The sequence below is a fragment of the Cibotium barometz genome, chromosome 64, assembly GCF_041138505.1.
Source record: "Cibotium barometz isolate CiBa-2024 chromosome 64, ASM4113850v1, whole genome shotgun sequence".
Classification (NCBI taxonomy): Eukaryota; Viridiplantae; Streptophyta; class Polypodiopsida; order Cyatheales; family Cibotiaceae; genus Cibotium; species Cibotium barometz.
In genome coordinates this window covers 4,713,643-4,729,094 of record NC_141109.1, presented here as the reverse complement: position 1 = coordinate 4,729,094, position 15,452 = coordinate 4,713,643, and the positions used below count along the sequence as shown (strand labels likewise).

Below are 15,452 nucleotides of genomic sequence, written 5' to 3'. Positions count from 1 at the left end.
TTGGTGCATCATGCTATACATCATTGGAAAGGTCTCGATGAGTAGATTCCAAATGTGCAATCTTTGCCAACTTTTGATTTGATTTGTAAAAATTTTAACATGAGCCCATTTTTCTAGAGAGAGGAGGTGTGGAAATCTTGAAGGGGAAAAAACGAGAGTCCATATTTCCCCTAATGTACCATATACAAGAATAAAAGCTTGTTAACCCAAATCTATCATAAGAAAAAGCATAATATACAAGGAAACTTTTCGCTTGGGCAATAGTGTTGTCCATATAGACTCCTCACACTCGTAGATTTGTCTATGTGGTTGCCGTTTCGATCCAAAAAGTACTTCTATTGTAATAACAAAGAAACTCAAATCTCATGTGGCTCAAGGGTGTTATTTACATACCATGGAATTTAGTCTTGGTAGGACCTTAACAAATAGGGCTAATCGAGCCACATGAGAACTGAGTTGCTCCTTGTTGGTATCGACCATTACAGAAATAGGCATTGTAGAGTAACACTTTCAAAGAAGGTTATGGAACTGTGGTGGAATGTGTACTTCTACTACAACAATGATCAAAACAGAGGAGAAAGTTAATATCATGTGACTCTAGGGGATTAGTTTTCCATGTACTTACCTTGACCAAATTCCATGCTTGGAGGATTTGTCTAAGTAATTCTCAAGAACATTTCTTGGGAACAAATTCTCCAAGTAGTTCAAAATTGGACTTTAGTGGGTTGAGGGCAAACTAAATTCTAGAATGATATTGATAGTAGGAATTAGGATGCTACAAAGAAGGCTCCTAGCACAATTCAAGTAAATTTGATGAGTTGGATACTATAAAGCTAGACATAGAAAAGGGTGCTTATGCTCTTAATCATAAGATTTATGCATAAACCAAAAACTATACGCGTAAACCATAATTTTATGGTGATAAGTGTAAGCTTAATTCATAAACCATAATCTTATGGTGATAAGCGTAAGCTTAATTCATAAACCATAAGATTTACGATAAGCTTTATGCATAAACCATAAGATTTATTCTTCATGCATGATGCATAATCCTATGTTTGATAATTTTTCGAGCCTCAAAGAGGATGAGAAACCCCACGTTATAATCGCACTTGCGTTATGTATTAAGAAACTAGAAATCGTGCTATGCCTAGTTCTAATCACATGATTGGCACATACTTAAGGAGCCTCTCCCCCACCATGACAATTTGGCATTGCACCACTTTTCTCAACACTCCCCCTCAATGACAAATTGGATTCTTAACCATGCACGTGTGCACGTGCCTAGCCAACCTAGACACCAAGTTCATTTTGATCTTCAAGTTGCTCAGGAAAAACCACTTCAAGTGCTTTTTTGGACACCCATTTATCCAGATAAGGAACCATCCCATGTGCATGACACTTATGCATGCACAACTTACACACACATCACTTACAAAACATTTTTAGCACCCATGCTTGGGCAGGGGACCCTAATAAATTTGGGTGAGAGAAATACAATCCTTTTTATGCCATGTGCAAGGCCAGGGTACCCAGAACAATAGAGGTCACAAAAAATACATCCATGGCTTATTTCACAAGACGATGCTTGCCTGATTTTTCAAGACAATAGAGAGATCCATCTGCATCATCATCACGCCAATATGGGTCATTATAATGACCATCATCATAAATAAATGCATCTTCATCCTTGGCTCAAGCAACACCACCTTATTACTTTTCGACACCAAATCCTGTGGATGTATTACACATGGCATGCCCAGAACACATGCATCATACATGGCATCAAATACATCAACCATGTCTTCATTCCAAAAAAACCGTCTAATAAAAGATTTATGTGAGCAAGGTAATGCTTAATTGCATGTTATAATTGTGAGTGCATTAGTAATGTGAACCTTCCATGTGAACATACCCCTTGTGTGGGGCTTGATATAAAGATTCCTTAGGGTGAAATACGTTTTAAGGCTTCATACTTATCTTATCACAAAGAAAATGATGGGTGGTTACATGGCAACTGTTATGCCACTTTGAAAGTGGGTAAATCACCTGGTCTTGATGGATTGCCCAATGAGTTCTTTCAGGTTTATCAAGAATTTCTTATCCCTCATCTTCTTAAAGTCTGGCAGAAGGCCTTAAAGCTAGGAGCCCTCCCTACTTCTGTTAACACTGGTGTGGTTAAACTGATACATAAAAAGGGGGAGAAGGGGGACCTAGGTAATTGGAGACCAATAACTTGTCTGACTTCTGCATATAAAATCTTCTCTCTCTCTCTCTCTCTCTCTAGCTAGAAGGATAAGTCCTATTATGAAAGACATTATCCTACCTGAGCAAAAAGGATTTATAAAGGATTTATAAAAGGTAGATTTATTCTTGATGCAATTATCAGTTTGTGGGAAGAAATTGAGCATGCAAATGAAACTGATCAAATATTTATGTTCTTCAAGATTGATTATGACAAGGCTTATGACAGGATGGAATGGGACTTCATCTTTCAGTCCTTACATGATGTTGGTTTTGGGAAACTCTTCATAAAATTCATTTCAGTTCTATTTGGTAATGCACATGCAAGAATTGCTTTGAATGGGGAACTCATTGATGCTTTTCCTCTTAGGAAATCTATCAGACAGAGTTGTCCTATTGCTCCTCTGTTATATGCTATTTGCTCAGATGCATTGGGATGGCTTTGTACAGGATGCCATGGCACAAGGTAAGATCATAGGAATAAAAATCCTAGGGGCTTGCAAGGACCTATGTATACAGCAGTTTGCTGATGACACAAATGCTCTGATGAAGAATGATGTTCAGTATGTAAAAACTTTTTGGCAATGTCTGGATATTTTCTGTCTGGCTAGTGGGTTAGTCATTAATCATGTCAAAACTGGTTTTTATGCATCAGATGTTGATGTCCCACTAGATTATTTTATCAGCTGGCTGCAACAAAATAGAACCTGGATAGATCTTTAGACTGCTGGGCATTCCTATGGGTTATAGAGTCACCCTTAATCAGAGATGGGACTGGGTACTTAATAAATTGAGGCAGAAGATGTTCAAATGGCAAAAGCATCAAACCTCACTGTCCTCTAGGTCTTTTGTGCTTAATCATTATTTGATGTCTTCTTTGATTTATTTCCTTTCTTGTTGGAAACCTGCTAAATATCAGATTAAAAAAGCATTTGCAATGTTCAGATCATTTCTGTGGGGTAGTGATCTTGACCATCCCAGAATACCAAAAGTCAGCTGGGACACTTGCTGTCAGCCCAAGATAAAAGGGGGGCTAGGTTTGCTCAACTTGGATAGGATAGCAACCAAAATGGCCAGCAAATGGATTAAAAGGGCAGTAGATTCAGATGACTTTTGGGCACTTCTGCTAAAGAGAGATATTCACAAGTTCTTGAAGCTAAAATCCTACAAAGCTTGGACCAACTTGACACTGAGAGATTTGCTTCTCTCACGTGCTCCTTTTGTCCTTGTTGGCTCCAAGCTAACTTGCAGATTTTGGAATGCTTGGATAGAGGTGAAGTCCAACTGGGTACTTACAAAGGATCTGAAGACTAACCCTCATTTTTTCTTGAATGACTCTCCATGGTTTGGTTTTATTGCAGTTCAGTGTAAACTCCCTCTGAAAAGGAAAGCTCACAAGTGTTATATAAAGCTGGAATACTCTCCTGGGGATGCTTCTTCAAGAATCAAAGAATCAAGTTAACACACATCGTAAATACCTTGGAAAAAAGGATCATCAAAACCTATTTAAAAAAGAGTTTATCAAAACCTGGAGGAAAAAGTTTAATAAAACTTATTAGAGAAAAGCTCTTCAAAAGCCTAAGGCAGGGTTTCCATAGGAACCTCCATTTTTGCACACATACACCCCCATAGCTTGTGAGCCTTTCATTGCATTACACACACACATACACAAATGTATATATTCATGCATGCATGATCATATCCTCAAGGCTAGCATAAAAAGAACATCATTGGCCTCGTCATTCGGGAAAATAGAAAATTCGGCCCGACTTAAAAAGGAAAGGAGTGAACGACGGTAAAATTTAGAGAAAGAGATGATTTGCACGAGACACCGAGGACAATTCCGACACACACACCATGCTCAAGGAGCCATCTGATTGCACAAATCAAGTGCCACAAAAGCTAAGTATCCTTGTCTTGAATTTTGATTTACATTCAAAAAGATTAGTTGATGCTTTATTGAAATGCATGAAAGATCCCAACTAAGCATAACTTTCCAACATACTGAAAGCATTCTTCTGTGATGACTACTATTTTGAGGCCAAGAAAGTATGACATTTCTTTGGGAGTCAACCAAGTGTAGATTCTTAATTTGATTTAGGAAGAGTGATGATATTGGTGACATGTAGCCAAGGTGTACTAAAGGTGAAGAGGACAAAGTTACAGAGTTCTTGTGTGTTGTGATCGAGTAGAATGATTACATTTCTATATAACACCCTCCTCCCCTTATCGTGTGAAAGAATATAGTTGATGTTGAAGCTATATTGTTAGCTTCTCTCTTTCAGTGGGGTAGCTATAAGAAAGGGGAAAAAGGTAGAGAGAAGGTTGAACTCAATTAGCCTAGAGTCCACATAGGCTTGCACTCATAGTGGAGTACACACATCATCCTCAATTCTTGGAGAACACACAAGTTGCTGGCTGAAAGGAGTAGCCGCCATAGCCAAGAAGCTTCAAGCTCCAAGAAAGGATCATTAGTCAAATTTCATAAAAGGTACAATGGCTATCCAATAAGCAACTTATATAGTCACTTACTCCTAGGGACTATTCACACTAAGCCCATGTCCTATGCCCAAGTGCCATGTTCCTAGGCCCCCACAGCAAATTTTACTTCATTACAAACCAACCCCTCCTATAATGAATTCATCATCAAAATCAAACGGTGGTCATGGTCATGGACACCAACCCATATACTAATACACCTCTAGGATCAAATGGAAAGGATAGGCCATTAGGGGTATTTTGGGGTCTCAAATGAGACTTATAAGGTTTGGAAGATTCTCAAATATTATCTCTTAACAAATAATAGTAAGGGGGCTATGTAACAGAATTTAAACCTGATTTTTGGCAAGAACAATATATCTCAAGCATATCAACTCCAAATTTGTTGAACATAGTGGACATTAGGAGCTCAATGGAGTCTTCTTGGGCCCTTTTATTTGGCAGTTTAAGGGAGTCAAACCTTTTCTCTTAAGAAGAAACGTTTTCTAATTTGAAGCTTCAAAACGGCTACTTTATTCGAATTTGAATTTTGGGGAGAAAATGGAATTTAAAATCTAGCGGATAAAACCATATCATGTAACATATCTATGGAAAGCTCTTGATGTGTAGATCACGGATCTGTAATCTCCGCTCAAATCGGAGCTTGTATGTAGAAGTTATGGAAATCCGAAAATTGTAAAATTGCCCCCTCCCCTTTTTGGGGGAAAAAGTGCACCCTTTGACCACTCTTACACCTCTCTTACAAACCATTGGTTTTTGCTTACATGGCGGGTTCCTATTTGTCAAAAAGTTAAACGTTTCCATAACCTCATGGCAAATTAAAGGGCCCAAAAAGACTCCATTGAGTTCCTAATGTTTAGCTTGCTCTTGAAGAGCTTTCTAATGGTATCCCACATGAGGGGGTTTCGACACGTAAGATAAGGGAGAAACACCACAACCGTAAGATAAGGGTGACACACCACAACCCCCTTTTTTTAAAGTGAAGATGACATGGCATTCCTTAGATGGCCCCCCTTATTAGACTTGAAAATTCCTCTAATGAGGGTATCGTCGAAGATGAGGCTAGCCATGCTGTCGCCTAGATCAAAAGGGAATCCAAGCCATACATAATCTAAGATAATAGCTCCACGATTTCTTGGGTCAAATGAGAAATGTAGGGAGCCATCATTGAGAGCAAAATCGATCACGCCTCCTCCGAGATCAAATGGATGATGTAGTCCATCACTACCGTGGATCAAAGCCTATCCTTTTGCCCATAAAAATGCATTCAACTTGCACCACATCACGATAGTAGATCCATCACAATCATAACCCCATGTCGGTGCATAAATCCCCATTAGCAGATGGAAACATCCATCAATCCAAGCTGAGATATGGGATTCTCCTGCATATGTGAATCACCATGGGGGTACCCATGCCAAGGGAGATTGTACACGTGTCACAATGGCACATCACATAATCAAGGACCATACATGTTAAGTGACATGTGATACATCCAAATGTTAATACTTGTCCCCATAGATCAAGGAGTCATGCAGGCAAGGGAGAATGCATCATAGTCCATATCATGCTCAAAGAAAAAATGTAAGCCCATTTCATCACTACATCCAACATCATGCATAGGTCCATAAGCATGGTCCACATCACACATAGCTGCTTGAGCATAAGCTACATCACATGCATATGCCAAGGCATAATCCCCATGTGCATACTTAACATAATCATGGTCTTCATCATGTGTAACCTCATGGATATGTCCTCCATCACATTAGTCATATGTCAAAGACTCGTGGACACCAAATGTAACATCATCATGAGTGAGATCCATATCATATACACAATCATGATTAACATGTGCCATAACATCATATTCACAATCATCAATGGCATCCACATGCTCAATGACATAATCAAAGTCATCCTCAACACATGTAGCAGTTGTATCCTCAATACCACCATCCACATCATCATAAACACTCCCCTCGTCACACTGGGAATATGTGATGGTAGGTAAATCATCACCATCATGATGCACATGTGGTCCCAATCCAAGCACATCCTCTCTAGAATAGCCACCACATGCATCAATCATCACATTTATATTAGCGTCATCACCGTAATGTCACCATGATCATCATCACCTATGCCCTCATCATCAATAACATCTATATCACATGCTCCTCATGGCCCACATCATATGTCACATGCTCATGGGGGGCATCCAATGCATCCTTATGCCCAACATACATATGTCGGTAGGCATAATGTTAACATCACAATCATCATCAAAACCATGATAATCATGCATCACATGATGTACAAAACAACTCACATCATCATGTACATCATGGGTACTACCACTCTTAACTTTATCACTTAAAGCATCCAAATCATGCATAGAAGTGGCAATATCATCATCCATGTCATCCGCATAATAGCACTCTGAATTAATAGCTACAAAGAAACATGGATTGATGGGGTTATGACTAGAAGTGATCTATGAGTAGTCATGATTCTCATGGGCCATGTGAACGCCACTTCGAAAATTGAATCCATGTGACAATACATCGAACAATGCAAACCTACTATCATGACATGACTCATATAATGCATCCAAATCATTATGATCATCATATGCCATCTAGCTATATATATCAACATCATGTAGATACCCAACATGGTCATGCATCATCCATCCATCCCGAAACTCTTGATATGTCATGCCTTTGGTGAACTCATAAGGCAATGTTGCCCACATCCTCAAACAATGGGCCATGAAATGGAGAAACCATAAGCTGAGATTTGGGACAAATCATTATGTTTATTATCATGTAATTAGCAAGAATCACAGATAATAGCTAAGTGATTTAGACTTTCACGAAAGGATGGAAATAGCCTTCCATAAGCCAATGTATGGTAGCTCTCGGCTCCAATGTCATATGATCAAAAGTATGGAAAGGTTACAAATGATGATCCGTGAGCCCCTGTATAGTTAAGCCCATGTCCATGCCCTAACCAAAAGTTCCTACTTTATTACACTCCAAGACACATCAAAGTCCTCATTCAAGTCCCTCATCACACTCTCAAAATCCCCAATGACAAGAATCGATGCAATCATAGCCTCTATGTTCACATGCATGGGTGTCATGTGCACACAAGAGTGCCAATCAAAGACCGATGTGTGAATATATCCCACCAAGAAAAAATATGTCCACATTGTGTGTGAACAACCACTTACTACCCAAAATGTAGCATAATGCACCTCTACACATGGACAACCCCCAATAGGATTCAATAGTCTCCCACAACAACCCAAAAACCTTGCTATATGTGGACATGACCCTAAAATTGTCAACTTTGGTTTAGAATACACATCCCCATGTAAACATGTCCTTACTGAAGAGTGAAGGGACAAGGTAGTGGGCAAACTATGGAATGGCCAATTAGTTCAGGGTTTTGGGAAATTTGAAATGCTCACTCATCTACTTCTTCTTCCTTGACATTGCTTCTCCTCCTCTAATCTTCCATCCCTCTCTGATATCAAGAATGTGATTGCCCTTCCTATTCTTCCTTAACAAGTTTTATTCACTAACCATGTATGTCATTTTTGAATTATTCCTAGTTTCTTCTCTCCTTCAACTCTCAAAGAGTGTTCTTATTCTTTCCTTCTCATTTATTTTTCATATCATCCTCTTTCTAACTTTCTTTTCTTTTGAAAGTCATCCATTCCTTTCAACTTGAGAATGATTTCTCGATAATTGGAGATATATTGAGTCAATGTGAGATTTCTCATCTCACAATTGTCCCATGCTTCCCAATTACGATCCATCTCATTCTGTGGAAGAAATTATTTCATGAATGCACTCTCAAATTCATCCCATGTAGTAAGCCGATTTTCGGACTCCAAGCTCATCCACCACTTGTATGCTTTACCTCCTAGAGTTAAGCTCGCTTCAAGCATGCGTATCTCCTCTTTGGAGTGTGACACAATCGATGCAAATCCTGCCACTTTTGTAAAAAACTGTTGACCGCATCCTTATTACGTTCTTTCTTTTTTCCATTAAAAGTCAAAGGTTTCAAATCTTTTAAAATAGGACCAACATCTCTCGAGTGAGATGTACTCACATTCATGTTGCCCCCTTCGGCGGGAGTCACTAGCATCCCTCCCACTAAAGCACTTACAGTGATAAAAGCTTGCATGTTATCATTTATCTCCTGAATAAAGAGGATTATCTTATTGTACTTGGACTCAATGTCCAAAGTACGAGACTCTAGAGCCTTAAACGGTTTAGTGTTCTCATCAGATTATCATCAAGAAGATCATCATCAGTCATCGTGACATCACGATCGGCCACTACCTTTTCCATGTCTGACAAACAATTGGGATCTCCACTTAAAGACTAATTAGGGTTATTAGATTCCATTTGAACCCTCTCAATGTGATGTTACAAAATAAACACAAGCACCAACCTCAAGTCCAAGCTCTAGGAAAACAACCGGATTGTTAGCTCAAAGTGAAATCACTCGTGTGTGCGGTATGAAAAGCTGAGAGTTGTGGGCGAAACATCTCCTGATCATCGTAAAAAGGCTCAAAATTCCACTTAAGTAAGTCACCGTGGGGACAATCTCTAACCTTTATAAGGTATAAACCTTTGAATCCTTTGATTTTCTTTTCGCAAATTTTTTTATTTTGGTGAAGCTCTAGTGCTCTCTACCACGGGGCATTTGTTCGGAATCCGGCAACTTGGCCAAGTCACAAGTGTAACTGGCCGGCTGCGCTTCTGTGCTTCAGCTTTGTTGCAGACAAGGCTAGGCACTGTTTTGAAATATAACATACACTAGACAATAGCCACACCAAAAAGCTCGTGGCTATTGTGTCGACAATGGTGCGGTCGACAACTCCAATAAAAGTGAAGGCACACGAGAAAATAGTGGTTGCCTCTCTTACGTATAGGCTACCATATGCAAGATTTTATTGTCTCTTTGGGACGACTGTATAATTTTCAGGTGTCGACTGGACGGCTGGTTCAAATGCAAAATTGGTCGGCATATCCATAGCGTGTAACACTCATAAGATGAAATCATGAGGCGCTACTGACCATCCTACTCTAATACCAATATAAAGGTAACCTCAGCTGCACTACTCTCTTGTCCAATGCAAGGGTCAGCCAAAATTAACTCTGGATGCTTTATACAAGGACTCCACACTTTTATTAGCTAGTCACCTCTTCACACGTGCATGGCCCCTCTCCCTAGTGTCTGGTCACTCTTGAGTCCATACCTGGTCGTTCTAGCTCCCCTAAACCATGCTCGTGCCTTGCCCGGACAGTCGAGCTATCTAGGCTCTCGATAATCCCGTTGTTAGACTTACAAATTTTTTTTCAAAATCAATTAAAAAACCCCTTTTGTAAATGTATTTCTATAGATTTATCTTAAATTTTTAAATTATAAAACCCTTCATTTGAACTCACGTGCTATGATTACATATAAATTTTTAGGTGAACCCCCCGAGTATTGGCTCTAATTGTTTCATTATATAAGAAAATAGGGTAGGATGGGAAAAAATAATCTCCTCCATTCTACCCCCACCTTTCTACTTGCCCCGTTTGTTGTTATTGTCACAATTCTAATTGTTTCTCATTCATGGTGCAGTAATGCACTTTGTAGTAGTAGAAAATATATCCATGAAAATAGTAATGAAATTTGAATATTTCCATTTTGCAAATCCTTCATTCCATTGTGGCCACAAAGGCTACTATTCATTCATGATCTTAGAGTGTTTGTAACTTGCATAGAGTGCTAATTCAATACTCTTCTAAATTCCTATTGCTAGCTAATCCATGTGTTTTGAAAAAACCAAGCTACTCATTGTGGTGTTAGTAGAGAAAAAGACACTTTTTGGCTTTTAGAGACTTTTATAAACAAATTCTTGCTCTCTAATGATAAAGTTTCAAACAAAATCATTCTTATGATCTATACTTAAGAGATAGTAGTTGAAAAAATGTATGAGAACAAAAGTGTCTTGAAAAGTGTATTTTTTAGAGTCTTGATTGAGACTGTATTCAAAGTCATAACTTTCTTAAAGAATTTTTAATCAACTCACAAATAATTCTTCTATATGTATGTGATTCATTTGCAATATGGATATGATGTTAATTGAGTAAAAGCTAACAATTATTTGAGTCCCTAAAAGTTAGGCATGCTGAAAACTATTTAGGTCACTTTTTGGCTTTCTTTGTATTTTTGAGAAGTATCAATTTTGAAAATGAGCTAAGCTTCATTCAAAAAGACCCCCCAAATTTGTTTTAAGCTAATTGGACACAATGGAGTAATTGCATGACTTTTGGACATCAAGTTATGAGCAAATAAAATAAATCTAGACTGAGCTAATTTTGTGGCTAAAGCGAAGTGTTTTTATGGCTCAATAATAAGACTATGTTAATCAAGATAAAGACAAGGGTGGCCATTATCCTCCTCAGCTTCTTCCATAACGAGCAAAGTCATTAAAGAGAAGCTACTCCACAAAAGTTTTGAGGGGTCTATTAGTAGAAAAGTCATTAAAGAGAAGCTACTCCACAAAAGTTTTGAGGGGTCTATTAGTAGAGCAAGGGTTTATGAGGATCTCCATAGTGGTTACAAGCGATGAGGAAGTAGATGCAATGAAGTTTGGGGCCCTCAAGAGGAGGACATAGTGGGTGATGACCAAGTGTGACTGGTAGCAGTGGGCGAGGTGGAAACTATGGAGGAGGTTACCTACAATGTGCCATCTCTAGGGGCTAGGGATAGGGGACCACTATCCTCCTTAGATGTTTGCATAAGAGAAGTCATCAAAGAGAAGCTACTCCACATAAGCTTTGAGGGGTCTATTAGTAGAGAAAGGGTTACAAAAGTGATAGGGAAGTAGCTATGATGAAGTTTGGGGATCGCAAGTGGATGACATAGTGGATGATGTCGAAGTGTGAAGGGTAGGAGTGGGTGAGGTGGAAACTATGTAGGAGGTTACCTACAATGGTCCATCTATGGGGGTTAGGGATAGGGGTTTAAGAGGTTGCGTTGCCCATGGAGGGTTGCATGCATAAGCCCATGCAAAGAGCGATAAAGTGAAGCTAATGCAAATCAATACTCAAATAAGCAATAAGACATTACAAGAAGAGCTCTCATGAAGCTTCATTGCTTAAATTAAACAAAGCTTGACATGATAAGGGGCACGATTTAAAGCTAAGAGAAGCCTTTCTAAATTGTTAGTCAAGTGAATGTCATATCTAGTCAATGATAATAATTGCTACACAATATTGGAAAGAGAGCACAAAATGTAAGGGCTTTTACACACCAAAGCCGCTCAAACATGGGTGCTAATGTGGCCAAATGTAATACTCAGTGCTTGCGCCCAATCTCATTCCATTACTTATGTTGAGTTGGCAAGTAATAGACACCGATATGGATACGCTCAAGGACAAATAACGACAGGAAACATCTAATTGAAATAGTTGAACAGGTACGAAACCTTGTATTTGGGTCTCCACATGTGTGTCCCAGCTACAGAATACGCCCTCAAGTGTGGTCACACTGGTGAGGCAATAGTAGAAGAAGGGTAGAGAGGTAGAACCTTCCAAACAAGTGTACTCCCAACGTTCGTGTGGTGAGGCGGCAGTAAGGTTCGAGGCCAGACAAAAGTACTGCCATTGACCTTCTAAGGTGATTTTTTCTTCCCTATGGGTTTTCTCAAGTTTTGGTGTCCCTTCCCTGTTTTGCATAGGTTAATTAATTCATGTGTGGAGAAAACACTTGAGTGGACCTATTTTGCATGTATTGGGTATACATGGGCATTGTAACTCTTATGGTAGCATGGCTAGGTACTAATACTAGGTAGAGAGGCTTGCAAGATGTCAAGGTTTTAGGATACGTTCACGAGAGAAATCGTAATGGGTATCTCTAGTAATGTCCTTTTAGTCTAAGATGCTACAGGAGAAAAGGTTGGTGCTTCACATTTCCTTGTGTCTTCTTTCAAATATCATATAGGTCGTGAATCTTTATGACTATCTCTTTGATCATTTTTAATGGGCAAGGGATCACTCTATTAAGGACACGACCATGGATGTGCATCATGATAAGGGATCTTTATGTTGCCACATGGGCTATAATCATATATTCCTAATTACAATTTTATGTAGGATAGACACCGATATGAATACAAGAAGGGGTAAATAACGAGAGGAAACATTTAATTAAATATTATTAGTGAATTAGTTGAACAGGTATGAAACACTGTATTTGGGTCTCAACATGTGTGTCCCAACTATACCAAGTTTCAACATCATGTAATATATGTATATATATATAAAATTAATGCTAACTTATTCTAATGCAAGCCGCTTTGGAGAGGTTCCCTAGGTTTCAAATATCACATAAATATATATATATATATATAATGCCGCTATATATATATATTTATGTGATATGGCTTTGCGTGTCCGAAAGGTACACGCAAAGCCATATCACATAAATATATTTATGTACCTTTCGGACACGCAAAGCCATATCACATAAATATATATATAATGCCGCTATATATATATATTTATGTGATATGGCTTTGCGTGTCCGAAAGGTACAAGTCAGGGCTTCGCACGCCTCTCCAGCTCATTGTCATTGTCATCCTCTCTGTATCTAAAATGGCTTTGGTTATATATTAGTAAATTCCAGCTCTGTTCACATCCCTCGTTCTAAGACACAGAGAGAGAGAGAGCGAGAGGGGGGGGGGGATGGCACAGGCAGAGGTAGCTTCCCAAAGTCTGTCTCAACCCTACAAGAACATCGTGTTTGACCTGGGCGGAGTGCTGTTCAGCTGGACAGACTCGGATTTGGGCGCCATGGAGCCTGCTACCTTCAGGAGCATTCTCCAGTCCGACCTCACGCATTCCTACGAGACTGCCCGCATCTCCAAGGAAGAATATCACCGCCAGCTCGCCGATAGCTTTTCCGTGCCCTTGGCACACGTCGATCTGGCCTTCGCCCGCGCGGCTGAGAGTTTAGCCCCCGTTCCAGAGATGCTGCGCTTTCTACAGCAGGTGAAGGAGGAAGCGACACATCTGCGCCTCTTTTGTATGTCTAACATCGCCATGGAGCACTGGCAGCGCTTGCAGGAGGCGTTCTCTGAACTCTGGCCGCTCTTCGATGGATCATTCCCGTCGTGGGCCTGGCGTTCGCGAAAGCCCGAGCTTGACTTTTTCCGACGGGTGATGTTGGAGGCCAACATCCTCCCAGAAGAGACCATTTTCGTTGACGATACTGCCGTCAACGTAGCTGCAGCCAATTCTGTAGGCTTCAGAGGTATCCTCCACATCTCTCCCGAGGAGACGTTGGAGCAGCTTGCTGCTCTCATTTCACGCCACTCCTAGTAGATGGTCTTTATAAGTTCCATCGCTTTTCTTCTTCTTACGCGTTAAAACTTACGGCCTTTGCGCACGTCTGGCTTCTCCCAAACTCTGTAATTCGTCCATCGATAGAAAATTAATAAATTTACTTATGTTTGCTTTTTTTAAAACGAAAGGATACTTTGATATTAATAAATTTTTATTATAAAAAAATTGAAGATGTTGCATGTATTAAAGAGGCTAGATTCTCACGAGTTGCAACTTGGCGCTATCTAACAACTCAAAGTCGAAAGGACCAGTTAACACCTTTAGTTCTGCTACAAAAGCTTCCACCTTCCACTCAAGACGCTGCATATGCGGGCATCGACGGAACACTAGTAGCTGATCTGTGTGGCTGTTCGAGGTTGCTGCGACACGGTATATTTAATCCACGACCATATACACGCTAGGGCCGGGCTGAGGAGGTTCGTGTCACCCAGCATGCATTTTTCCAAAGTAGACTGATGTTGTGTGTCGCGACTTTCCAGCCACCTTCGCATTCCTCTCCATAGGGTCTGAGCATTGGGGCAAGCCCAAAAGACATGAAAGGCATCTTGCCTGTGTGTGCTGCAGAAGGGGCACAATGGAGACACTAGAGTCCAGTTAGCAGGCTTGTTCCTTGTAGGGAGTTTCAAATGAAGCAATCGCTAGAGAAAAACATTGATGCGAAGGGATGGGATTGCTATCCACACTGCCGCTCTCTGCGTCGGGCCCAGTGCCCGGTAGAGCTTGGGGAGTTATGCCGGTGGGCTAGCTTCCCAAACCAATGGGTTTGGCAGTCCTACATGTCGGCTCCTTTCACGTCCGAGAGTAGTTCCCTTTATTTGAGGCCCTATTAGCAAGTCAGTTATCACTTCCCACGCAGAGTGTAGTTGGCCAATGTGAAGAGAGCACATCTGCAGGCATCTTGGAGAATAGAGAGTGCAAGGTTAAAGAGACCATAGTTTTAAGCAACAACGTCCCAATCTAGCAATTGGGCCATTCTACTATCCCAAAGGTCATAGCATATCCGCAAGCCTTTCTTATGGAGTTTACGGGCTTGGTTGACGTTCCGTAGTGCTTGTGGTGGCTGACCACCTTCCATATTGCAAAGTAGCCATCATATACTCTCTCCTAGAGCTCCATCTCTCGTAAGAGGACGTTTACCATTCCACCTTAGGCCAACAAAAAGCTCTTGCCACTGTCACTAGCCCATGCATGACTAAAGTAGATTTCTTGACTGTGCACTTCCCCAAGGATGCAATCTGGTGTCTCCAGGACAGGTGTGGCCATTGCCCTGGTAATCTTGTTGCATTC

The 15,452-nt window shown here is 40.2% G+C and overlaps 1 protein-coding gene across 1 annotated transcript; it reads left to right on the top strand.

The window, feature by feature from the left end:
* Positions 1-13,505: 13,505 nt before the first annotated feature.
* On the top strand, positions 13,506-14,141 carry LOC147603234 (sesquiterpene phosphatase astI-like). The gene has a single exon (XM_086796716.1). It carries the CDS (start codon positions 13,506-13,508, stop codon positions 14,139-14,141), a length of 636 nt encoding a protein of 211 aa, XP_086652842.1.
* The last annotated feature ends 1,311 nt before the right edge of the window (positions 14,142-15,452 follow it).

What these genes read in the sequence shown, in the direction of transcription:
- LOC147603234 (XM_086796716.1), top strand. Translation starts at nt 13,506, where the DNA reads ATGGCACAGGCAGAGGTAGCTTCCCAAAGTCTGTCTCAACCCTACAAG.